We start from the raw sequence: 27,594 nt of genomic DNA on the forward strand, positions 1-27,594 counted from the left end.
ACCGTTAAAAACAATGAAAAAGCCGATACATATCGTTAGTGAAGACAAATCATAAAAAAATGAAGAAGCAAAAACAATTAAATGATATCGAAATTCATCAATCAATAATGCAAACCCTCTTTAGGTTGGCTAAAACAAATATTATAGAATCAGCAAATTCAATAATTGACATTTTTGATGAAAATCATTATTTAAAATATTTGAAACAGCACTTATGAAAGCATCTTCAAAAGGTCATATAGAAATAGTTAAGTTACTTCTTGAACAAGAAGGAATTGATATTAATGCTAAAAATATTTATTTGTTTTATTTGATATTTATTTTAATAATTTTGGGATATTTCAAAATAATATTTAAAAATTATTTTAATTATTTAATACAGCACTTATTTTAGCATCTTATTATGGTCATACAGAAATAATTAAATTACTTCTTGAAAAAGAAGGAATTGATATTAATGCTAAAAATATTTATTTGTTTTATTTAAAATTTATTTTAATAATTTTGGATTTCAAAATAATATTTGGAAATTAATCCAAATATTTTATACAGCACTTATTTGTGCATCTTCAACTGGTTGTACAGAAATAGTTAGATTACTTCTTGAACAAGAAGGAATTGATATGGATGCTAAAGATATTTATTTGTTTTATTTAATATTTATTTTAATAATTTAAAAATTCAAAATAATATTTGGAAATTATTTAAATTATTTTGGACAGCACTTATGAATGCATCTTTATATGGTCATACAGAAATAGTTAAATTACTTCTTGAAAAAGAAGGAATTGATATTAATGCTAAAAATATTTATTTGTTTTATTTAAAATTTATTTTAATAATTTTGGATTTCAAAACAATATTTGGAAATTATTTAAATTATTTGGAACAGCACTTATATTAGCATCTGAAAAAGGTCATACAGAAATAGTTAAATTTCTTCTTAAACAAAAAGGAATTGATATTAATGCTAAAAATATTTATTTGTTTTATTTAAAATTTATTTTAATAATTTTATATTTCAAAATAATATTTGAAACTTATTTAAATTATTTCAAACAGCACTTTATGTAGCATCTATACAAGGAAATGCCAAAATAATTAAACTTTTTAATGAAAAAGTAAAACAATCAGTCTGATGCAAATTTTACATATACACTTTAAGAAAAAGAGTAAAATTATTTTCACAAAATTGATATATAATTAAATTTCAATTATATATTATTAAATCATGGAACCAATTTTTAAATTTGCGTTTTCAAACTAAGTTAAGCAAATATATTTAATATGAAAAATTAATATATCTGAGATTTGCATTAAATAATTTTTTCGTTTTTTGGGATTCTTGGTGTTGAAATTGACCTTTTTTGAAGGGAATTTTATTTGTCATTTTAATATTTACCATGAATGTATGAAATGAAAACGATCACTAATTAATGATTTAATGAATTTTTGATTTTTATTAATAACTTCCTCAATTTTAAAATGAGATCAAAATCAATGTTTTGATTTCAAAAGTACTTTTACAAGTTTAAATTAAAACCATTATAACTTATAATTTATTATTTTTAAATTATATTCATAGATGTGGATATGTATGATGTTTAATCAAAAATTTGGTTTATTCTTCTTAAAACCATGAATAAGAAAATTCACTTTTTTACGAAAAAGTTTCACCGGAAAGAAAATGAAACCGAAAATTCAAACAGAGCACACAAATGTTTTTTCTTTTCTCTTTTGCGTATCTAGCAAAAGCAGAACCTGTTAATCCTGATTTTGAGAATGATATATTTAGTTGGATCAGTCTTTCTAATTTTACAGACCCATTTAAAATCGATATACAAAATTTTTCACAATGGACTTCAACAAATTTAACCCATAATTTAAGTAATCTTACATATGAAATTGATATCAGCCCAAAAGAAAAAGTATCACTTACTCAAGAAATACAAAATTTACCAGATATTAATTTTACTAAAATCTATTTTTTCTTTAATTCAACAGGAGAAACAGACCTGGTAACCGGGTCTTTAGTTTTACCAAAAGAAACGTATACTGTTTCTGCAGGTCATTCAATCAATATCACAATCACTGAAAACATAACGCAAAATATCACAATAAGTTTAACAAACAATGGACCCAATATTTCGAATGTACTCCTTCCAGAGGTTATATTTTACACAATGGCAAGCAAAACAGATTATTCGATAACTCAAAGATCAATGGTTCTAAACCATGCTAAAGCAATCCGGTGTAGCGTGTCTCTTAATGTTAGTTTTGGTGATGTTGAAATCGAAACTGTCAGACTTCCAAACATTCATTCAATACCAGATCCACTTCTTCCTTTAAACCAAAAATTCGAAAACGGCGAAGAGTTTTCTATTATACCTGTGCTCGCTAATGATGAAAAGATAATCGGTTTCGATATTGAAAGTACAGAATATATTTCTTATTGGAAGGTCAAACAAGTCGACAATATGCATAGCTTTTCAATGAGAATTCGACCTTTAAAGGCGTTCAGACTTTCTTATGTTGTCATTGAGACATCTTCAACGGATTATCTTCAAGCTTTACAAATTTGGCAGCATTCGTTCAACTCTGTTTACCAAAATGAGTTTATCGGATCTTTTGTTTCTTATGGAAGTGTTCCTCTACAGATAATTGAATCATTTAATCAAGTTTTTGAGATTGGTAACTTAACAATTGCAAATGGTATTCAGTACTTCCAATGGATTCCCGGCTTTTCTGTTAATATTTCTGCACCTCCTGAGAATTTGACTGATTGTGAAGATGAAAAATGTTTATATATCAAAAAATATGGCCGAAAAAACTCTAAATTGGAATATATTTATTCAAAAATTAATGAAACATTCTATTCATATGAGGTCAGCTTTGTAAAAGATTTATTTTTCAACTTGTCAAATCAAACTCTTATGGAGACCGTTTATTACAATGGCTTTTTTTCTGATAAATTTGACAGTACTTTGGTTGATTATAATATTCCAACAAATGCAGAATTCCCTTTTGCTTTGCTAAAGGATACAACACCATATATACCAGTAATGACTTCATATTTTATTTTTGTAGTAAATAATTTTGAATATTCGCCAAACGGTTATTTAATGATGGGTAATTGGATTCATCCTCAATTTGCAAATTACTGTATTTCATTTGGTTTCCCTATAGCATTGTGTGGGGAAGTGTTTGATTATTCAAATGAAAAGAAAAACTCTATTTGGAAAATTCGATTTCAAATTGGTTCAAAACCAATATCACTTATAGAAACAGCCACACAAAACCATGTAGTTAATAACTACGAACAGCTTTTCTCAGTTGCTATGTCTGTTAATGCGCATGTTAATACTCATAATCATATTATATGTGGTATTTTAGCGTATAACAATGATGTCATTTCATACAACACTGCCATGAGGAACATTGGTTCTACCATATATTATCCACGAATCCGTGAGTTTTATACCATATTATTTAATATGTCAGAGCAAATTCCACCAATGACTGACCTAGAGCATGACTATTTTGGTCTGTCAATGTACTGCAAAGAAACAGATCAAGATAATCCTCAGGAAGTCTGTTATTTAAATGTTTTGGTGAGTGTTCATAAGTACAATTCGAGTGAAACTGTCACTTTTCGTCATATAAACTTAACGTTCTCCAGCGGTTTAGTTCCAACATGTTTTCAAGTTTCGCAAGGGATAAATTGTACAACATATCAGACCTCGGTTAATATCGAATTGTCGGTAAATGAAATTCGTACGGCAACAATACAAATTGAAACCGAGATCGAAGAAGATTTGTCAAGTTGGGTTTCAGAAAATATTCCACTCGTTATAATCGCAAGCGTGCCAATTATCGCATTGTTGGTGGGTATGGGATTCGGATTATGGTTTATGTTCTGTAAAAAGAGATCTTCAAAAGAAGCGCTTGCAAGAATTGTAAAAACGGCGAAAAGAAGAAAGAAAGAAAAAACAGAAAAAGAAAAAAATCTTTTGACATAAATTGTAAATAAACTGTGTTTAAATGTATATAAAGTTTTATTCTTTGTTGCGGATTGAATCTGCAAATTTTTCAAAAATGTATAAAATGTTCTATATGAGATACACAACATAATATATATTTGTATTCATATGATTTAATATTCGAATAAAATATTAATATGATCTCGCTTACAGATAAATATGATAGAAAAATGATTGAAGATTATATTTATGGATATTATGCAAAATCTATTTAAAGAGAAATTAATTTATTAAAAGAGAAATTAAATTTATGTATATTAAGCATAATTAAGCTTTAATTAAAGAGAAAGTTTAAACAAACAGTTCCAGGAAGAACTCACTTTGTTCAAGAAATAGTTCAAACAATAACACAAAATAAATATATAATCTTTAAAAGTACATTATATATGACATGCAAATTTATTTTAATCAAGTGATTGCGGAAAGGTTTCCCAATGATACAATTCTGGAGTGTTTGACATTTCATTATATATATATATAATACAAATAAAACATGTTTATTAACTACATTTAGTCAACTCAATTATCTTAAACAGTTGATCATTTTCGTTAATTTCGTCCAATTTCATATTTATATTTGTTTTATTAACTATTACAGTATAAATCGGAATAGAAACCAATCTATAAATGTAACTAATTCCACAGCCAAATATTGTCATTACTATTCTCATTTTATTACTTAAATTTTCGCTTAATTCTTTTCTTTTGATGAATCTAATTTTATCGTTTGTATACATTTTTAAACCAGTAAAACAATTCCAAAATATTTTTCTTCCTTTTTGATCAATTTTTGGTAAATGTTTTTGATACGTTTCATTATAACTTTTAATATATTCTTGAATTTCATTTGAATATGTAATGTTTAACTTAACTTGTATCCAACTGTTGTCTTCAAATGTCGGCATTTGATAAGTAGTTGTTGCATTTGTAGAATATATAATTTTTGTTGTAGCTTTACAATTATAATAGCTTTCACCTTCAGTAAATCCTTTAAACATAATTTCGAGATAAGGAAATTGATTCATTAAATAATTTGTTTCATTTTCATATGAGTAATATGTTTCATATTTAGAAAAAACACCTTGAACAACTTCATTATCTCCTTCCTTAATGAATGTTACAAGCAAAACCAGATAGGGAAAAATACCAGAGAACATAAGCAACTCAAAAACAAGAATATTATCATAATATTGACACAAAATAATGAAAACAACAAGAAGAATTTCGGAACAATAAAGTAACCAATGCAATAAAACAAAAACAAATGGTACTTCAATGAAATCAAGATCTGAATGTTTCTTTTTGGCTTCAAGATACTTACTACGAGAAATAAAGTAAGAGCAAAAGCTCAAAATAGTGAAAAAAATCATGAGAATGATGCTTAAAATGATTATGAATTTTCTTTTTTTTTTGTTTGTTAGAGACCTTTTTATTTCCATTAGGAGTATCAATTTTTATATATTTTTTATTGTTTAATTCAGTCATTTCGATGGAATCATCCACTGACATGTTTTGACAAATTTGGAATAAAGTATTAAATTGTTTTTACAAAATTTCAATTTCAAATACCAATAAAATGCTCTAAAACAACTAAATAAGCATTAGATATTTATAAGCTAACCAAAAATGCTTAATGTTTATGAAATGCCTTCGAAAAAGTTGCAATTCGGAAATTATATTACATTTGATTAAGAATTAAATTTAAAGTTAAAACTAAAAATCCATTTCATGTTTGACTGGTGACGCTTAATTCCAAAATATTTCTAAATCTAAAAAAACATCTTATTCAAATTGTTCAAAAAACAAAAATTTATTATAAGCGTTACAGTACTGTGAAAGGCAAATCAAAAAAAGTTTTATAAATGAAATCAACTCTTAAACCAGAATAAGAAATTTGTTGGATCATTCACAGGGGTGACCTGGATTTTGATCTCCGCGTCACTTTTTGACCTTGGTTTATAATGTAAAGTTAATAAATCATCGATCACATCACCAACGTATGGACAAAGATACTGATCAGATCCCTTACGAAGAAATTGGTAAAGAAACGGATTGGATACCTCTTAACCAAAGGGAGTCCTTATCCATATTCCACATTATGGGAATTTGTTGTTCAATGCTTGCATTCCAGATTGCATATAGTGTTGAATTTGCCTTAGGCACGCCAATCATGTCACGCCTTGGCATTGCGCAAAGTGTACAATCCTTAATTTGGTTCTCTGGTCCACTTTCTGGATTTATCGTCCAGCCATTAATTGGTTTTTATTCAGATATTACCATGGCAAAAATGGGGCGAAGGCGTCCATTCATTATTGTCGGCGTTATTGGTATCTTGTTAGGATTTGTATTATTATTATTTGTTGAATCACTCGGAAACGCAATGGGCAAAAGCGAATCTGCAAAGAAAGGACTTAAGATCTTCATCTTCACACTTGCGCTTCTTATTACAAATATTTCCATTAACGTACTTCAAGGACCATCACGTACATTAGTGGGAGATGTAGTTCCAAAGGTACAACAAGTTAAGGCCAATACCGTTGGTTCACTTATGATAGGTATTGCCGCAATTATTACGAATCTTATTGGAGGATTAGATCTAGCGACCAAACTTAAGTTACCATTTGATAATGAGAAACTTATCTTTATCATTGGTATTGTTCTTATAGCTATTGGTGTTATAATTACATGTGTAGTTGCTAAAGAAGAACCACTTCGTGTTAAACCAGTTCGTGCAAATCCATTAAAGGAAATATTCCAAGCTGCACGTAATGTACCAAAACCAGTGTTACGTATAGCTATAGTTTTCTTCTTTTCATGGATGGCTTATTATCCATTTAACATTGAAACAACTGATTTCTTCGGATTTGATATTTATGGCGGTAGATCAAATGGTACAGATAGACAAAAGACAATATATAATGATGGTGTTAACTTCGGTATGCTTGTAATTGCTGTATCTAATGTTTTAGTTTTAATTTATGGATTCTTCCAAGAAAAGGTTATTCAACTCGTAGGAATGAAATTGACTTATGCTTTATCACAGATCATCGAAGGTATTTGTCTCGTCTTAGTCTTCTTCATTTCAAATAAATGGGCTTTGATGGGTATCTTCGCACCACTAGGTATTTCTTGTAATATATTCAACTCTGTTCCTTACGCTGTCGTAGGAATGTGCGTTTCTCAAGAACAAATGGGTACTTATATGGGCGTACTTAACTCTTGTTGTGTTGTTGGTCAACAAATTTCTAACTTTTTGCTTGGATCTGGTATAGGTGCTTTGTCTCCTGATTGGAAGGCTCCAATTCTTGGTTGTGGTTCAGTCTTCGCATTCTTGTCAGCTTTGTTGTGCTTCTGGATTATTGTTCCTGAACAACAAGAACAAGAAATGTTGGAGCCACTTAAAACAGTCGAATAAACAAAGTAAAAGAGTAAAATTTAATCTTTAAACTTTTAATTTTTTATCATCACATCAAATTTCTTGATGCATTGTATCGTTTTGGGGTGTACCATAGTACGATAGCTGTACAAGTTAAGTGTTATATAATATATGTATTACTCAGGGAACATGCAATTTATTAATGGACAACCAACACAATTTCAACAGACACCTCAAATGCAATATAATGCATCGCAAAAATACCAAAATTTTACATATTTTTCTGGATATAATCAATTTGGATATCAATATGGATATGAACAACAGGTATATTCTAATTTTACAGGAAATGGCTATCAACAGTTTCAACAAAAAATTAATAGTAACACAGATTATGAACCACATAATAACAGTCATTTCCAACAAGTAGATTATACTCAAGCTAAGTCACAAAATAGACAATCAAATGGCATGAATCCACAATCTGATTACTTGAGAAATAGTGGAATACAATTTGAGCAATCAAATCGTACACAAACTAATCAATGGTATGATTATCAAATTGAACAGCTAAACAACTCACAACCTAATCATCAAAATTATGCACAATTCCAACAACCAAACAATGCGCGAACAGATTACGCAAGAGAATATATACCAAATAATTCCCAAATCAATCCTCAAACTTATACTCCAAATATAACAGCACAAACAAAACAATCGTTACGCAGCGAACAATACAAAAATCGTAACAAGCAAATGAATGTAACTCAGTACGAACATCCAAACACAGCACAACTCAGTCAACAAAATTATTCACAAATCACTTACATGACAAATACCATAGCGCAAGCAGAGCAAATAGATAACGCTCATTACGAACCGACAAATGCACATCGGTTTAGTCAACAAAATTATGCACAGTCCAATCAATTAAATAGTACACAAACATATTACGCAAGAAATATCATAACACAAACAGAACATATAAATTGCGCTCAGTACGACAAACAAAGTTATACACAGCTACAACAATATCAGCAACCGAACAATGGACAATCCAATTACATATCAAATGTTAAACAAAGTAATGCACTATATCAACTTCCAAACAATGCAAACGCATACTACGCAGCACAAACACAATACACTCCGAATGCGACAGCACAAAACATTACGCCCACTCTCACATACACAGGCAAATGCATTCGCATTACTTCTGCTGCGACATTTGCTGAATTCACAGAGAAGCGAAAGCAGCTTCAGCTTGATTTTGTACAGCAACTTAGCGATGCAACAATGAATGCTGTCTCCGACATAACCAATGCATTCGACACTATTAACACTGAAGATAATGAAAATCAAATTCAACAAATTGATGCAAATGAAAATGAGAACAAAAACTTCGAATCAATTGTTGACACACGTAATGCCGAACGTGTAACTAATTATCTTTTGAATAACAAAAAAAGTAACATAAAAAAGGAAATGGAACAATGTCAAGTGCCAATTCTTTTGTGTTTTCTAATGACTGCATGCGACGCAAATGAGCAAATGAAAGAAGAAATTGTGAAATTTGTTGCGTACGCGATCGAAATTGTAGAGGAAAAGAAGAAAAAGGATAAAATAAATGAAGCAGATACTGTGATAAGTGAAACGAAGAGGCAATACAAAGGAATAATGTAAATACATAAATTCATTTCCCCTCCAAATGAAACATCAGAAGAATTAAACCAAGTTGAAGATGGTGTGCCCGAAAATATATTTTTTGAATGAAATTAATACAGATTTTAGGCAGACCGCAGTGAAAAACCCGTAGACCAACACCTTAATATAACCCACGCCTACACTGTAGCATTATTCATATAAAACATATTTAGTAATATATATTTAATAAATTTTTTTTCGATTTGGTTTTTCACTCACTTCACTAAGGAGAACGTTAACATGAAAAAATCTTTTTTCTTTACATATTTTGATTAATTCATATTTTTGGGACTGAACATATGTTAAAATTTTTATTTGCTAACAAACTATGTAAAAATTTATGATTTATCTAAAAATTTGCTGTTGGTCTACAGGTTTTTTCACCATGGCGTGTGGAGATTAAGAAATCTTATGAAGAAGAAATATGGATAACCCAAATTATTGGAAACGCCATAAAATAGCATTTGCTTGCTTAGCTACTTATACTGGGTACATTTTACTATGGAGATGAAATTGGTGATCTTCATGATCATTGGTATTTGGAATTTCTTCATTTCAAATGATAACCTTTCAAGAACTGATGGTCATATTGAATGGTTTAACAAAAACCAACAAAGATTGTGTTTGTGGTTAATAATGGAACACTCCCAACAAATTTATATGACAATTGTGGGGGAACTTATTTTAGAGATTTGATGACAGGACGTGAAATACATTATACTGCGATGCTCTCACGGTAAGTATTTAGTAAATATTTAATGTATTTTGCAAAATCACTTTAATGAGCACAAATTTTTATTGAAAAAAAATCGAATAATAATGCTTTTGAATCACGGGAAATAAGCAAAAAATGAACACATATTTAGTTTGAAATAAATCATTTTTGTTGCTTATTTTTTAAGTATAATTTTTATGAAATTTATTAAAGTTTGATATAAAGAATCATTCTGAAAGGGATAAGATGAGATAGGATGATAAAAGAGTTATATACTAGATGTAATATTATTGATATCAGATTGTCTAATTTGGTTGTGGTTCTTTTGATCAATTTTTTTTCCATATATATTTTTAATTACCGTTCCTATGTTATTGCCACTTTTGTGGTAAAGTGTTAAAATTAGGAGGTTATTTCATACATTCTTTCAAACGGGAAACAATCAAAGCCAAAAATCAAAACATCAACAAAAAAAAAAACACATATCTAATATTACAAAATCTTGAATAATATTCAATTTAAATGAAGAAAATATTGAGGACTCTATAAAAATGACTCTGAATTATTTTGATGATAAATATACATATTCGTTTAATTTTATTATTTGTAGTATTATATATTCATTTTTCATCTCAAAATATGATGGGGAAATATGTGTAAAATATTTGAAATTACTTGAATCTAAAGAAAGAGAACTTTATTCAATTAATGATGAAAATATAATATATATTTTTGTAAAATTTTTAAATAATCGCAATGAAGAAGAATCAAATTATCTTCTTAATAAAATTTTTGAAAATAGCCTCATTGAAATAAATCAAAAAATCATATCGCGTACACTATACTTTTCACATTATTTATATTCATATGAAATCTTCAAATATGAAAGTTTTGTAAAATACAAATCATTTTATAAAAACATTAGAATACTTAAAAAACATAATTGGAAACTTCACAAAAAGTTAATAAAAGAAGGGGTTAATCCAAATGAAATTGCGAAAATCATTCGAAATGATGAAATAGAAAAACTTCAAGAAATATCATCACAAACAAATTTTGATTTTAATCAAAGAATTGAACCATCACTTTATGAAAGATGTTCAATTATAAATAAAGAAGATGTTTCATTAATTGATTACGCAGCATTTTTTTCTGCAGTTAAATGTTTTAAATATTTACTTATGAATGGCGCAAATGTAGAAAAAACAGGTAAATATGCAATTGCAGGTGGAAACGAAGAAATTATTCACTTATGTGAACAAAACCATTCATTACTTGCATGTGCATATGAAACAGCAATTGAATTTCATCAAAATGAGATTTTTAAATATATTTATGAAAATAAATTAAGGAAAATTTATAGTTTAGAAGAATTAGGAACTAAATGTATTTTATCTCATAACTATGAAATTTTATCATTTTTACAAAATGAAGGAATGCAAATTTGTGATTTACATATCATTGCTTCAATTGAAACAGGTAACTTATATTTAATTCAGTATTTGCTTGAACAATATGTGATTGATACATATATACCAAGAATTTCAACAATTTCATGGAATAAAGAACTTTTTAATTACCTTGTTACAAAGAATTATATTAACATTAAAAATAAGAATATTTCATTATATTATTTGATATTTTAAAATGATATTTATGATTTATTAATAATATTTAAAAAAATATTTAAAAGCTCATGCCATAAAAGGTTGTTTGATCTTGCGATGTTTCTTATTGAAAATGAATTAGTTGATGTTGATGATATTCATTTGTTTTATTTGAAATTTATTTTAATAAATTGATATTTCAAAATAATATTTGGAAATTATATAAATTATTTTTTACAGCACTTATATATGCATCTTCAAATGGTCAGACAGAAATAGTTAAATTACTTCTTAAACAAAAGGGAATTAAAATTATAGTCAAAAATATTTAATTGTTTTATTAAATGTTTATTATAATAATACTGGATTTCAAAATAATATTTAAAATTTATTTGAATTACTTAATCGAGCACTTAGTATTGCTAGTGAGCATGGTCAAATAGAACTTGTTAAATTAATTCTTGAACAAGAAGGATTTGTAATTAACTGCATGAATATTTACTTGTTTTATTTGATATTTATTTTAATAATTTGTAATTTCAAATTAATATTTGGAAATTATTTAAATCATATAAAAAAGCAATTTTATTGGCATCTGAAAAAGGTCATATAAAAATAGTTAAATTACTTCTTGAAAAAGGAATTGATATAAATGCTAAATATAATGACATTTAATTTAATAATTTTGGATTTCAAAATAATATTTGGAAATTATTTAAAACAGCACTTATTTGGGCATCTGAAAAAGGTCATATAAAAATAGTTAAATTACTTCTTGAACACGAAGGAATTGACATAAATACTAAATGTGATTACATTTAACTTAATAATTTGATATTTCAAAATAATATTTGGAAATTATTCAAAATACTTATTACAGCACTTATGATTGCATGTCAAAAAGGTAACAAGAAAATAGTTAAATTGCTTCTTGAACAAGAAGGAATTGATATTAATGCTAAAGATATTTATTTGTTTTATCTAAAATTTAATTTAATAATTTGATATTTCAAAATAATATTTGGAAATTATTTAAAATATTTCAAACAGCACTTATAGAAGCATCTAAAAATGGCAATACAGAAATTGCTAAACTACTTCTTGAACAAGAAGGAATTGATATTAATGCTAAAGATATTTATTTGTTATATTTCATATTTAATATTATAATTTGATATTTCAAAATAATATTTGGAAATTATTTAAAATATTTCAAACAGCACTTATGTATGCTTCAAAAAATGGTAATACAGAAATAGTTAAATTACTTTCTAAACAAAAATAATAAATAATATAAAATGTTTGATTTATTTAAAGAAGCGATAAAATTTGTAAATAAAAAAATTCAAATCAAAACAGTAAAATTACAGAGATTTCAAATTGTAATTTTAAGTCAAGAGGAAATTATTCATTATTTAATGATTTTTCTTATTTAAATAAGAAACTTAGGTCTTTTTGATGTCAATATTTTCTGTGCTAAAATAGATAACAATATTCTATATTTATTATCAGTATATAATTTATATTCATATCAATCGTCCCCATAGGGGCTAATGATCTAATCCAGATATTTTAATCAAAATATATTTTGATCTGTAAGCAAAGAAAAGTGTCAATGAGCAGTGTCACTTTTGCCTCTGAGAGAAGACATATTGCCCCCATTTTTATCTCTTAATTATTCATTATTTAATTTTTGGAATGGGAAAGAGTCCATTTGCTCATTCGCAAAATTACATCTTGATTATGTGACTATCATCGTTTAACAGCTTCTAAAGACTTGATTGTCTGGTAGCTAAACTAAATTTGACGCATAAAGAACGATAAATTATCTCAGAAAAAGTGTTTAGAAATTTATGGTGGATAAATAACCGTTGTAATCGAGTTCTTAAGAAATTTTTGATAACTTTACGCAGAAATAAACATTTATTTGTTTTCAAAAACCTGGAAAGGGGACGTTTAATTTAGGCCGAGTATTAATTCATGAATGCTCCAATTACAAAACTATGTCAATTAATGGCAAAACCAGAAAACTCAACGTGCGCTGATTGTGGCGCAAAATCACCAAATTATTGCTCACTCAATCTCGGAATTTTTTTATGCAAATCATGCAAAGAAATTCATTCAACTTTAGGAAATCAAATGTTCAATGCAATTTCATGCTCTGACGACAGTTGGGATGACGCACGTGTAACATCAGTGTCAAAAATTGGAAATAAAGTTGCAAATAAATATTGGGAATATTTACTTTCAGGAAATTTCCAAAGACCAAATAACAAACAACTCGATAAACTTAGAGATTTTATTCACAAAAAATATATTGAGAAAAAATGGGCAAATCCTTCAAAATCACCACCGAATCCATTTGGTGCAAACGAAACCGAATCACTTGATTCAGATTCATATTCGTCATCATCTCAAAGCCCTTTTGCTGATCCAGGAGAACCGTCTGATAATGAAGAAAATCCTTTTGGATCAGATGACGATGTTAATCCATTTGTAATCAATGAGCAGCCAAGTGCACCTAACCCGCCAAAGCCTTCACAAACTCCATCAACTTTCCAATTTGAACCAAATACTTCAACTGATAACCAATTTGATTTCTTCCATAATAAATCTACACCAAAGCCGCCCATGATTCCCATTCCAAGCACACCCAAACCTTCTCCTTCCAACACTTCTCCATCAAATCCATTTGATGATGACGACTTTGAAAATCCATTTGATGCCAGTGTACTAGACACAATTCATCCATTCAAAGTCAAAAAGGATTCTGGTTCACAACTATTTCAACTTCAAAATGTTGATGTTCCTGAATTGTTTTCTAATGAACCAATAGAACTTGATTCACATGCTCTTCAATTTAAGAGCATCAAGGCGCCACTTTATGTTCCTACAATTTTCGTTCCTCCTTTGTTTCGACCAAGTGTTGACTCTCCACAATTCATTCAAAATAACCGCCCTATCGAAGAGCCCCCCGAATTTGTGCCGATGCAATTTACAGTTTCAGAAGAAGATGAACCGCCACCTTTTGAATTGTTAAATGCACCGCCCCAAAAAGTGCAGCTAACGGATGTTTTCAGGGCGCCCCCATTTTTCGATCCATCAGCAGACGATTATGAACCTCCACAGTTACAACCAATTCAACAAGTTGCTACTCCTGATATTGGTAAATTAGCATTGAATACAGAATTTGGAAGTTCTTCAGTCGATGAATTCCCATTTGACGAAGTTGATGATTTCTTAACTGTAACACCAATCATAATGAAACCAACTATACAAGAGACACCAGAGCCGCAGCCAGAATCTGAACCAGAACAAGAACCAGTAAATGATGAAGAAAGTTCTCATTCTGATAATGCCGAACAACCTCCAGAAGTTGGACACATTTTCAAGTGTACAATAATACCAATTAACGTCAACATTGAAACGCCAAGTCCATTAGTCAAAGATGCTCCACTAGATGAAGCATTTCTCCTAAAAAGCATAATGCATTTGAAGCCAGAACCTCCGCAAGCTACTCCTCAACTCCAAATGAAGCGAAAAGCTATTGACGGAGCTATTCCTGACTTTGAAGAATGTCAAGGAAATATCAATTCGTTAACACCACTTACCAACCTTAAGTATCCGAACCTTTCAGCTGCTCCTCCAACTGAAGCGCCTGTACCAATTACTCCAAACAATGCATTTGAAAATCCATATTTAGAAGCTGCATCAATGAATACATTTGGCAATTCAATTTCAACAAGTCCTACAAACATCCTTCATTCAAGTATAGTTACACCAACACCACAGTACCCATCTGTTCCTGATGTTGTTCCACTTCTCAATGGAGATAAACCTGTCAAACCTGGAAATGCCGATAAGCCTATCGTTCCGGGCACCCCAATGGGACCAAACATCAGTCAGGTACTTAAAAACGAAGCTAAACCAGTATTCGAAGGTCCTAAACCTTCTTTCCAATCTGGCGGTAAACCATTTGGAAGTATGCCAAGAATGCCATTCCCGATGAATTTCTCAATAGGACAAAATATGAACACAACTGATCAAAGTATGAACTCAATGGGACAAAGCATGGGATCTATGGGTCAAAGTATGAATTCAATACCACAAAACATCAATCCAATTCCTCAAAGCATAAGCACTATTGGTAACAGTATTGGATCTATGGGTCAAAGTATGAATTCAATGCCACAAAATATGAATCCTATACCACCAAATCCTGTACGCGCAAGTATGATCACTGCATCATCCGGGATCCCTGTTTTCAACAATGAGCCAAATCCATATCAGTCACTTCAAAGCTCGAGTCGACCCAAGTTTAAGTAAACGATAGAAACGATACAGTACTGACGATCAAAACCAATACAAAATAAAATACAAATTAATTCTCATTTATTTGATATTTCATAATGAAATCTCTATGTTCTTTTGACGCGATCAAAGCCACGTTTAGCTTTATGTTTATGTCTGGTTTTGAAATTCCTTTTTCCGGCAAATTATATAAATCAGATGGAATTGCGATGAAGATCGGCGCTATTTTCAACACGTTTAAGTTATCGATATCGAACATATAATTTAATAAGTACTTAATGTTAAAACCTTTATCGATTAAATCGGGTAATACATCACCGATTTTCTGTAACAATTCTTCATTTCCATAAACTAAAGCGCAATATAAGTCATCGATACCCGGAAACTCGTCTTCATCCACTTCGATATTTTTAAACATTTTATACCAAAAGATGTAATTTTTCTTTAACTTTTCAAGTTTAACATAATTTTCTATTTCGGTGAATGTAAAAGTACCTCTAAAAATACATTGCAAAATTAAGTTATCATTGTCATCTTTATCTTTTAATATATCGAACGCTAATTTTGCAATTTCTTTATCATCTGTTTGAATTAGAAACTCAGCGAAATCATAAATTATATATTTAATGTTTTCATTAATTAAATTATATAAATGTAAAAAATGTTTTGTTAAATATAACAAATTACATTTTCTTCTTTTCATTGTATTAATATATTGTTTCATATGTTCAATATCGAATTCATTTGCATGAACATTTAAATATGTAAAAAGTTTATCTGTTACTTTATCATCCATTTTATACCCTAAAAATGAAATTATATTTAATAAAAATTCGTTTTCAAATTCTTTTCCTTTTCGATTAAATATAATTTCAAGCGAAGGTTTATCTTCTCCAATTTTTTTTAATACACTTTCAACACATTTAATAATGTTCTCTTCGTCACTATCAAAAAATGGATACATTAATGCTAAAAGTTTAGATTCTGTGATATCATTTGTTTGTAAACGAAATAAAACATTCATAAAAAATTCGATTTTTTGTTGTTTTAATATTTTCGATTCGATAAATTGTATAAATTCATCTTTGGATTCAGTGCATTGATAAAATAATAAATAGTCATTGGCCTTACAATTACGCTTATAGAACTCATTTAAGATAATTCCTTGCGATCCTTTAAATAATGGGAAAATTGTTCGCATTATATAATAATGAACATTTTTAGTACAATTAAAAAATGGTTCAAATAATGATCGAAATTTGCTGGTAGAATTCATTTTAAGGTTTTTAGCCCATGGAATTAATATTTGTACAAATTTTGTGACTAATTCACTTTGAATTTTGTCATTACAAATAATTCCTATAATAAGTTTAATAAATGTTTCTGTTAAATTGGTTAATTTATTTGCTATAAATGTTGATGAATTCTCTTTAGGTATTATTTGATGTAATCCACCTGATTTTCTAAAAGTGACAACATGAGGTTGGTTCGGTAACGGTTTCCGTAAACGTGCTTCTGATCGTCTTCGTGACGGTTTAGTATACCATTGAATTCGGTTGAGTAAATCTATCAAATCTGGGCAAGTCGGAAATATGAAATCATGAGTAACTAAAGCTAAAGCGATTGATAACGCTAAATGTTTATCAGTTTTTAATTGTTCGTAATATGTAATAGCGAAATAACCGACTATATAACAATTGGACAAAGTAATTAATTCGATTGAATTTAAACAATCAGATAAAATGTTTTGATGTTTTGATGCAATTAAAAACAAAGGCTTCAACAATCCAATACATTTATCTATTGGTATGAAATGTATTAATTTATTTAATGTATTAAAACATTTTTTATAATCAAAATTCGAATCAGAGTTTGCTATAACACAAGAAATCTCAACAAAAAACACAAAAATTAATTCGGAGATAGAAATGTTTTGGTTTTCTTGTTGCTTAATTATTTCGGCGATATTATTTTCGATTGATTGACTTGTTAAGTTATAAAATTCAATGATTTCTTGTCTCGAAATTTGTTCATTTATATGACTAAAACATATATTTAATATTAATATATAAGAACTTGTTGCGTTTGTAACTTTTATGTTCGTAATGAACTCTTTAAAAATCGATGATCCTTCCAACAACAAATTGACAATTAACTTATAAAATTTTATGTTTTCCGTTTGATCTTTTTGTGAATTTAACTTTTGGACAATATGTCGATATATTATTAACTTTCCAAGATTTGTTAACTTCGGTGATGTTGATATTTGATGAATCATTTCTTCGAGAAACTTTTCATTTGTAAATGCTAAAGTATATATAAGTGTCGGCTTAAGTTTATATTTAACTAAGTTTTCCATAATTGGTTTATATTCATTTATATTTCCTAAAACTAAACCAAAACTTTTGATATGAAAATATTTCGAATTAATATCATTAATTATATTATTCATTGATTCTTTAAAAGGATTTGATTTAATATATATCTCTAATATTACTTGAAATATAAAATGACAACAAAATTGATTCCGTATTAAGATAAATAAAGATGATTGCGGCATGACAATGTTTTCTGGATCTGGATTCCGTAAATATATTTCTTGTGGTGAAAAAAAGATTTTCTTTAAGTTCTCCGTAGAATATGTCGATAAAAATTGATATATTGGTATTTGTAACAAATCTTCGGATTTCCAATCAGGATATGCTATAGTATATATTTCAAATAATAATCGTGCGAACTTTTGGATAATTAATACTAACATTTTACTTGATGAATATAAATATAATAAAGTCATCGCATTACAATGTGGTATATCAAATTTAGATACTATTTTCCGGATTTTTGATGTCGCTTTAACATATTTTGTTGATTTAAACATTGTAATAATTGATGATAAAAGTTCAGTTAAAAAATATATGATATAATTAATCGTGTTTTTGTCATTAAAATAATATATTTTCTTAATGGCATTATCAAATGAAATATGTATATACTTAGTTTTCTGTGTACAATATTCAACAAGCTTACTAATGGGATATTCATTTCGAATAAGTTCGCAAATATACGGTTGTATCGGCTCTATCGTCGTATCGTTTGCCACTTTTGCAAGCAAATCAAACCTTGATGCGTTAATTGAACGATGTATTAATTCTTGCCGAATTTGATCATTAATGTTATTATGATAAACAAGGCATTCATAGAATTCGGTTTTTGATAATGATTCATATTGTAATTTAGAATCGACATTTTTTTTCGATAAAAATTCATCAATAATTTGACATACAAACTCAGGAAAAGCAATGGTGGAAGGTGGGAGATTCAAAACAATAGGTTCAATTGGTTGAATGTCTTTTACATCAAGTTGTACAATTATTCGTTTTAATAATAAAAGACATGGTTTGATTAATTCAGAACATTTAAGGCCTTCTGATATCGCTTGAATTTGTTTAAGATTTTTGTTAAGTAAATTTTGGTTATGAACGACAATGGAAAGAAAAATTAATCTTTTTAAAATATCTTTGGCTTTATGTATTTTTGTACGACTTACTTTGACTTCGTCACATAATTTGTTACAAATAGAAGATTCAAGATTAAATTTTAATAATACAAGCATTTGAATAATGGAAGATGTAAATTGTTCAGCAAAATCTTTGTTTTTTAAGAAAGTGGTGGCTTTGGGTATCAAAAGAAAAAGAATTTTTTCTACACATTCACTATGTTCGTCGAAATCAAGTAAACTTAAAATTGGAATATAATTACTCATTTTTGGTGATTGCGGGTTTAATGATTGTCTTATGTTCTCACAAATATTTTCAGTGGTTTCTATTGGAAAATTTTTGAGAATAATGTTAAATAATTTTCCGGCTAATTCTGTAAGTTCATTAAAACAAATCACAGAACTAACAACTTCAAAGAAATCAGGGAGTTGTTTAGCTTTTGGTGGTATAATAGTGAAAATTGGTATAGCAATTTGGCAAATTAAAAATTGTGTCGAATACTTAGAAGCTGGTTGTTGACATGATTTCTTGATACAAACATCTAGATTTTTGTAATCAATTGTAATGGGATTTTTTAATTTGGTTTTTAATTTTATAATTAATGAGATATGAGTTCTTAATTTTTTATACTCAACATCTTTATAATCTTGAATAGGATTCTTGGAAAACGCCAAAAAAGGTCCTGAAAGAGCTGTTAATTGTTCGAAAAGTCGCTCATTATCTGTCATATGTCGCTTTGTTTCCTCTATTTAAATTTTTTTGACAGCTTAGTGAAAACATCACAATTACTTATCGTCAGAATATTTTGAATTGGTCGATAGAATTTTAAAATGGATGAAACCCCGATAAAGCTTACAAAATCTTGATGATAAAATAAATAATTTTATTAAAAAATGTCCGAATATATAAAAGGTCGTTTATAACATATTGAATTCGAACTTTTTGATGGCATAATCGAACAAACGATTTGAATGCAAACCGAAGTTTTGATACAATATTTGGATGGAATACAACATGAAATTGTAAGAAAATCTCACGGATCAAAACCATGTTATAATGAGATAAAAGTCAAATTTACACAAAGCCGTATCTCGTTGTGTTGTGAATAATCAAATAGATAACAAATACCGGTAATTGCGCGCATGTACAACACGTAAACGTGTTCAACATAATATGTAACAATTAGATAATAGCTCAAATGATCATTGTAATTTTACCCTCATTTCGTTTATTACTAATGTGAAAAATTTAAATTGGATAATTATGTTACGATTTTAATAATGTTGATCCTTCAATATTTGGTAATTTTTTATTTAAAGTTTTACAAAATCAAAAGGCACGTTTAATATTTAAAAATGATAAATTATACAAAAATTACATCTGAAAAAAAAGCTTTTTTTCGTAAGTTAAAATTCTAGTACTAAAACAGAGGTCACAGCATTAAAATGAGTGATATAGTGTATGGAGTTCATTTTTTATTTTCTTCTTATTAAATAAATTCTTTCTTTAGTGAAATCTTCAAATAAAAATAGATAAATTCTTGAACTTCCGTTGGAACACAAAAAATTATTTCCAAATTGTGTTTTATATATATTACAAAGAAATTAATTGATTTGCTTGTTCGCGTTCAGCATTAGATATTTTTTGGTAGTCAAGAAAACGTAGGCTAGGGAACAATTTGATAGTAATTAAACGATAGTTTGGCAATGCTGAAATTGGATTGAGATGAAGACTTAAACGCTTCAAAAACTTACATTCTTTTAATACCTTTATGTCTTCAAAAGAACGTATGTCGTTATTAGATAACATTAATGTATGAAGATTTGGAAGTGTTTCAGCAAAATTTGATCCAATATTCTTTACAATATTGTTGTGAACTAAAAGTGTTGTGCAACGCCTAAGGATCGGGAAGTCTTCTAGTGTTTCAATTTGGTTATTTGATAAATCAATTACATCAAATTGATCTTGTGTAACACCAAGATTCTCAATTCTTGGGATTTTGTTCCCCCTCAAGTCGAGCTCACGTTCATGAAGTGTGTTTCTAAAAGCAGGGGCTTTCATGATAACATCAATTGTCAGTCTCCTCATCTTGGTTGGAACTATGCTATCGTACGTCGGTTTTTCTGTGAATATACACTTTTTGAATCAAATGAATGAAAAACAATCGTTATGACATCCTCCCTGCAACAACATTTCCCAAGGAACAAAAGGAAAATTTCACTTGCATATTCATCTTTGTTTGTCATTATGAAATACCTCATTTATTTTTTCTCATTAAATTATGAAAAAAAGAATATCATTTTTTAAAAACATTTTTATTATGATTACTACTGAAATGATTATTATCAAAACATACTCATTCATCCCTATGATGCTGATTGTGTTTAAGGATAAGCATTAATACTTCTCAACAAATTAATTTATTGGGGTCCATATTTTAGCCATAGTTCATCTAGAGATTTACGTGAAAGGCTATCAAGATTAACCAAGCCTTCTTTGTTCTTTTTAAGTACTCTTTGATCGCCTCCATTTTTAATAATTTTTTCAACTTCTGTTGTATCTTGTAATTGGTTTAGGATTTTACTTAACTCCGACAAGTCATATTTTGGAACATTCCGTATTTGCTGATTTGTGATTTGTTCTGTGACTCTAGCTATCTCTCGATATAATTCCCTTATCCTTTCCTCATAATTTTGTAAGTTGAAAAGATCAAATTGCTTAAACATTTTTGATGCTTTCTTTTTTAAGTAAATTGCTATTTCACCAGGAATTGTTTCAGCTGTATTGTATTCTACTGCATTATCGAATATTAAATTTACATCAGCCATCCATTCTTTATGTGATGTGTACACATTGTCTTTGATTTTCTTTCTGATTGTATCTAAATCCATTGGATTTTTTATCTTTGATAAATAATTTTCATCAACAACAGGTTTTCTAAACATACCAGACAGTGGGTGGTTTGTAAGTTCCTTTGTGAATTCAGAACAAAGGATCCCTAAAGGCGATTTGCTGAAAACTTCAACCATTCCTTGACTAACAGACCTTGTCAATACCAAAATTGCTTGCCGATAGCAAATGTATCCAGCATGTAATATGAACTGAGGACAATAATCTTTTTTAAAAGTATACTTGCCAAGCACTGATTAAATTGTATAGATTTTAGCTTTTAGGAATATTCTTCATACGTGTTGGAATCAGATTTTTTTTTTTTTAATTTACATATTTCTAAGATATATTATAGTTTTTATAATGTTTTTCAAATTAAAATTCTGCTTTAAGTGTGTTATTGTGAATAATTTTTTCTAAATGATATATTTTTTAAAAAATAAGAAACGTTTTCTCATCAATTTTAAATGAGTCATGAAGAAAGTTGCATAAAGAGAAAAGAAAGTGTCACAAAATTAAAGTTACTAGCAGATCTTATATTTAACTTAAGGGAAGATAATATTAATTCAACAGTTCAACTAGTGATAAAAACATATGACTCTATATTTCCATATTCTTAGAATCTTGTTATGAGCAAAATAATTTATTCATCTTTTATTTCTCAAAGAAAAGACGTGAAAGTTTATTTAGATTTCATAAAGGCAATTGAAGCATGCGAAGAAAAAATAACACAAAGCGATTTCAAAATTATCAAAGTCTTTTGGAAGTCTCTCCTTTTTTTAAAAACTCAGGAATCATATTATTTTCAAGAAAAAATATTGGAGCTTGGAATCAAAAAATCAAAATTAACAAAAATAAATACACTATATTTTGCACATAAAAAAACATTAACAGAAATCAGAAAAATTAAATATATTGCGCCATTTAATGATGAATTTTTTCCAAAGAAAAAAGAACTTTCAAAAAACAATTGGGAATTACATAAGAAATTAATTGAAGAAGGAGTTAATCCAAATGAAATTGCAAAAATAATTCGAAATGATGAAATAGAAAAATTTCAAGATATTACATCACAAACAAATTTTGATTTTGATCAAATAATTAAGCCGTCACTTTATGAAAGATATTCATTTATTAATCAAGAAAATGTTACATTAATTGATTATGCAGCATTTTTTTCTTCTATTAAATGTTTTAAATATTTACTTATGAATGGCGCAAATGTTTATACACTGGTAAATATGCAATTGCAGGTGGAAGTTTAGAGATAATTCATTTGTGTGAAAAAAATCATTCATCATTTATAGATGCATATGAAACAGCAATTGAATTTCATCGAAATGATATCTTTAAATATATTTATGAAAATAAAATTATACCAATTGACAATTTAAGTGATTTAGGAAAGATTTGCATTGAATATAGTAATTTTGATATACTTTTATTTTTAGAAGAAGAACGAATGAATATTAATGATTCTTTTATAAGATGCTTAGTGTGTAGTGGAAATATTTTTATCATAGAAAAATACATTAGAAACAATTCCATTCCTCCAAATATATTAATTAATTCTGTTGAATCTGGAAATATTGAAATTGTTAAATGTTTTATTGAAAAAAAAGAAGTTAATATTAATGCAAAGGATAATTTTCCTTTGTTTTTTATGTTTCTTTTTAATAATTGGTATTTTTATGCTTAACTTATGACTGCACTAATGGTTGCTTGTGAAAAAAGTTTAACTAACATAATGAAATATCTTCTTATGCAAGAAGGAATCGATTTAAATGCTCAAGATAAATATTTCAACTATTTAATATTTTTTAAACAAATATGAAGTATTAAATGATAACTTGGCTTTTATTCGAATAATTTTGGACTCCACTTATGATTTCTTCTAATGAAAAAATTACAAAATTAATCCTTGAGCAAAAAGATATTGATGTAAACAAGAAAAATATTTCAATCTTTTCTTTATTATTTCTTTTAAATATTTCTCGCTTGTTTATTATATTTGGATTTTATTTTATAAAAATCAAACACCTCTTATGAATGCTTGTAACAATTTTCAACATAAAATAGCTGAATTACTCCTTAATCAAGAAAATATTAAAGTTAATGAACAGGATGATTTTTTTGTTATTTCAATATTTAATTAAATATTCTGAAATTCTAATTTCAGATATGGAATATCTTTATAAATATTTATACAGCACTTATTTTTGCATCTACAAATAATGATACAGATATAGTAAAATTACTTCTTAGTAAAAAAGGAATAGATATTAATGTTAAAAATATAAATTTTTGTTATTAATAATGTTTATAAAATTCATATGAAATTTTTGAATATTTTTTGGGATTTATTGTAATGTTTTCAAACAGCATTACATCTCGTATCATTTCTTGAATATATAAAAGTAGTTGAATTACTTATTAAAAAAGAAGGGATAGATATTAATGTGAAAGATATTAATTATTTTTTGTTAATGTTTTTCAAAATTTTTTAATATATTATATGGAAATTTATCAAATTATATTGGACGCCACTATTAGAAGCTTGTAAAGAAGGATTTATTGAAGTAGTAAAATTACTTATAAATCAAAAAGAAATTGATATTAATATTCAAAACGTTAATGTTTTTTATAAGATGTTTAATTAAAAAATTTGATATTTCATTTTATTTTATGGTATTTACATATATTATTTCTCTCAGCACTGATTTGTACATGTTCAAATGGTTTCACAGATATTGTTAAACTTTTACTTGAGCAAAAGAATATTGATGTAAACCAAAGTAATATTTGATGAATTCTTAAAATGATTATAGTTTTAATTTAATATTCTAAATGGATATTTGGAATTTATATATTGAATTTTGGACACCATTAATTTTTGCAACTGCCAATGAATTTACAAACATTGTTGAATTACTACTTGAAAAAGCAGAAATTGATGTTAATGCAGAAAATTTTTTTAATTTCTTATTTGATGTTTCATCTAATATATTATTGTTGATATATTATATTTAATGTTTAAGTAATATATAATGGACTCCACTTACATTCGCATGTGATAAAGGTAATATTGATATAGTAGAAATGCTTTTAAATAGGATAGAAATTGATATCAATGCAAGAGATATTATCAGTTCATTTAATTTTATATTTCAAATAAGTATTTGGGCTTTATTTTAAAATGATTGGACGCCTCTTATGTTTGCTTGTGAAAATGGTCATGCAGATGTCGTAAAATTACTTATTAACCAAAAAAATGTAGATATTAATGCAAAAGATATTATTTCTTTTTATTAAATGTTTACATCATAAGTTTAATGATTCAAAAATATTATTGGAATTTCTTTATTTATTCTGAAACAGCTTTAATGCATGCTTATAAAAATCAACACACTGATATTTTTTGTTTCTTTTAGAACAAGATGGAATTGAAGTTAGTGATGACATTAATTCAAATATAAGAATGGAACAAAAAAGAAAAAAAGCTTAATAAAATAGTGCATATTTTCTTTTCCTTCTTTTATGCGTGCTCATTTGTAAAGAAAGGTTGAATTCAATTTTTTGTTATATTTATCATTATTTCTATAAATTAAATCTTGTCACTCCCATCAAAACCAGAAGGTTCAATACGTTTAATAAAAAAACAGAATTATAGCATCTGTGTATCAGAATGTAATCTGAGGGTGGGCGCAAAAATTTGTTCTTGTGTAACGCGGCTATTGTAAATAATTATTTATTCAATTTTATTTGTATTAAAATGACATTTGATTTGGCGGTAAATTTGCCCGCTGATTCGAAGAGTTCATTATTTATCATGTCAACTAAGAAACCAGCTTCAAAGACACCAACAGAAAAAAAGCCAGCTGTAGAGGGAGAAGCTCCAGCCGAAAATGAAAAGGAAAAGAAGCAACGCCATAAGAAGAGAAATGAATCATTCTCATCTTACATTTTCAAAGTTCTTAAACAAGTTCACCCAGATATTGGTATTTCTAACAAAGCTATGTTGGTAATGAATAACTTTGTTACAGATATCTTCGAACGTATTGCACGTGAAGGTGCACGTCTTGTAGATATGAACGACCGCAATACACTTGGGTCTCGTGAAATTCAAACAGCAGTTCGTCTTGTTCTTCCAGGAGATCTTGCAAAACATGCTGTTTCAGAAGGCGGTAAAGCTGTTGCTAAGTTTAATGCTGAGTAAAAATGCTAAGTTTGATTTTTTTGTTTTTTCTCTTGAATGAAAAATTTAATTAAATTACCGAAAAAAATTGATGGATCATATATATTAAATAATGAATGTCCACCCTGTAGTTAATATTGGTGCACATGTGTTTGGCATTCTGGTTCAATCCTTTAATGTTAGAGTAAGAAATTTATCAACTAAACTCAAAATAGAGACCGCAGAGACCGTTTAAATAAGTTCTTTTATCGTTTAGAAATGTTATATGAAACAAAATTTTGTTTTTTCGACCACATGATTGAAGAACATAAACTTTTATCACGCTGGAAATTTTGGGTTGTTCAATCAAATCGCAACTACGAAATCGAGCCAATTGCATCTTTTTCAACAATCGAAGAATTTTGGGATATTTATTCTCAATTTCCAAATATTGAAAAAATGTCTCAAGGTGGACTTTCTTTGTTTAAGGATGGAATAAAACCAGCTTGGGAAGATAAAAAAAATGAAGATGGTTTTTCAGTCAGAATAATTAAATCGTTTGATAAAAAAAGCTTTGATGATTTGGTCATGAACATCATAGGTGGCACTCTTGAACAGACCATAAATGATGTAAAGTTTTGTGGCTTGTATGTTTTGAAAAAACAAATTAATATATGGAACATTGCTCTATGGTTTGAACATGGTCAAATATCGGAAGACTCACTCGAGCTTCTTGCTTCTTTGCTTAAAATTGAAAGATCAAAGCTTAATGCCAAGAAACATAATACATAATGAAAATAATTAATCGAACGTTATCATATTTTGATGACAAGAACTCCAATTGATCTAAGTGCTCATTTTGTTTAAACGCATCCATTCAGCATTAGAGGTTTCATGAAAATTGCAAAATCGATTTTGCAATAAAAATTTGTTAATTTTGTAATAAATGCCAAAACCTATACCCGCTCTTCATCTACTTACAAAATTATTAACATTTGCATATCAACGATTGAATCAAGAAACATCAAACACAAGTTAATTAACAACAAATTTGATTGATATACCTATATGATTTTGAGATACATGTGGAAACAAGCAAAGCTTGAATTCTAAAAATTTTTAACTTCTTCCAAACGTGCAAATTTGAAACCCCAATTCAAATAAACGGTCGTCTATGGATACCCATACTATCTATAGAAATTCTATCATTTTTGAAAAGGGTTTAATCGGATGTCCCCCGGGGACTGTCCCCTGGTAGTCAATTTTTTGACACACGCA

General features: G+C 28.0%; 6 protein-coding genes across 6 annotated transcripts; 5 read left to right on the top strand and 1 right to left on the bottom strand.

The window, feature by feature from the left end:
- Positions 1-2,183: 2,183 nt before the first annotated feature.
- On the top strand, positions 2,184-4,019 carry GO595_002788 (uncharacterized protein; the record flags this gene model as incomplete). The annotated part of the gene is made up of 1 exon (XM_067915736.1): positions 2,184-4,019. The coding sequence occupies one exon, from the start codon at positions 2,184-2,186 to the stop codon at positions 4,017-4,019; it is 1,836 nt and encodes a 611-aa protein (XP_067776589.1).
- Positions 4,020-6,039: 2,020 nt separating this feature from the next.
- GO595_002789 (major facilitator superfamily transporter) lies at positions 6,040-7,455 on the top strand (the record flags this gene model as incomplete). The annotated part of the gene is made up of 1 exon (XM_067915737.1): positions 6,040-7,455. The coding sequence occupies one exon, from the start codon at positions 6,040-6,042 to the stop codon at positions 7,453-7,455; it is 1,416 nt and encodes a 471-aa protein (XP_067776590.1).
- A 198-nt stretch (positions 7,456-7,653) lies between these two features.
- Positions 7,654-9,102, top strand: GO595_002790 (uncharacterized protein; the record flags this gene model as incomplete). Its single annotated transcript, XM_067915738.1, has 1 exon — positions 7,654-9,102. One exon carries the CDS (start codon positions 7,654-7,656, stop codon positions 9,100-9,102), a length of 1,449 nt encoding a protein of 482 aa, XP_067776591.1.
- A 4,323-nt stretch (positions 9,103-13,425) lies between these two features.
- GO595_002791 (ARF GAP-like zinc finger-containing protein) lies at positions 13,426-15,771 on the top strand (the record flags this gene model as incomplete). The annotated part of the gene is made up of 1 exon (XM_067915739.1): positions 13,426-15,771. The coding sequence occupies one exon, from the start codon at positions 13,426-13,428 to the stop codon at positions 15,769-15,771; it is 2,346 nt and encodes a 781-aa protein (XP_067776592.1).
- A 5,902-nt stretch (positions 15,772-21,673) lies between these two features.
- GO595_002792 (Bromodomain containing protein) lies at positions 21,674-22,282 on the bottom strand (the record flags this gene model as incomplete). The annotated part of the gene is made up of 1 exon (XM_067915740.1): positions 21,674-22,282. The coding sequence occupies one exon, from the start codon at positions 22,280-22,282 to the stop codon at positions 21,674-21,676; it is 609 nt and encodes a 202-aa protein (XP_067776593.1).
- A 3,689-nt stretch (positions 22,283-25,971) lies between these two features.
- On the top strand, positions 25,972-26,358 carry GO595_002793 (Histone H2B; the record flags this gene model as incomplete). Its single annotated transcript, XM_067915741.1, has 1 exon — positions 25,972-26,358. The coding sequence occupies one exon, from the start codon at positions 25,972-25,974 to the stop codon at positions 26,356-26,358; it is 387 nt and encodes a 128-aa protein (XP_067776594.1).
- Positions 26,359-27,594: the final 1,236 nt, after the last annotated feature.

Source organism: Histomonas meleagridis (assembly GCF_020186115.1).
Source record: "Histomonas meleagridis strain 2922-C6/04-10x chromosome Unknown contig_20, whole genome shotgun sequence".
Classification (NCBI taxonomy): Eukaryota; Parabasalia; order Tritrichomonadida; family Dientamoebidae; genus Histomonas; species Histomonas meleagridis.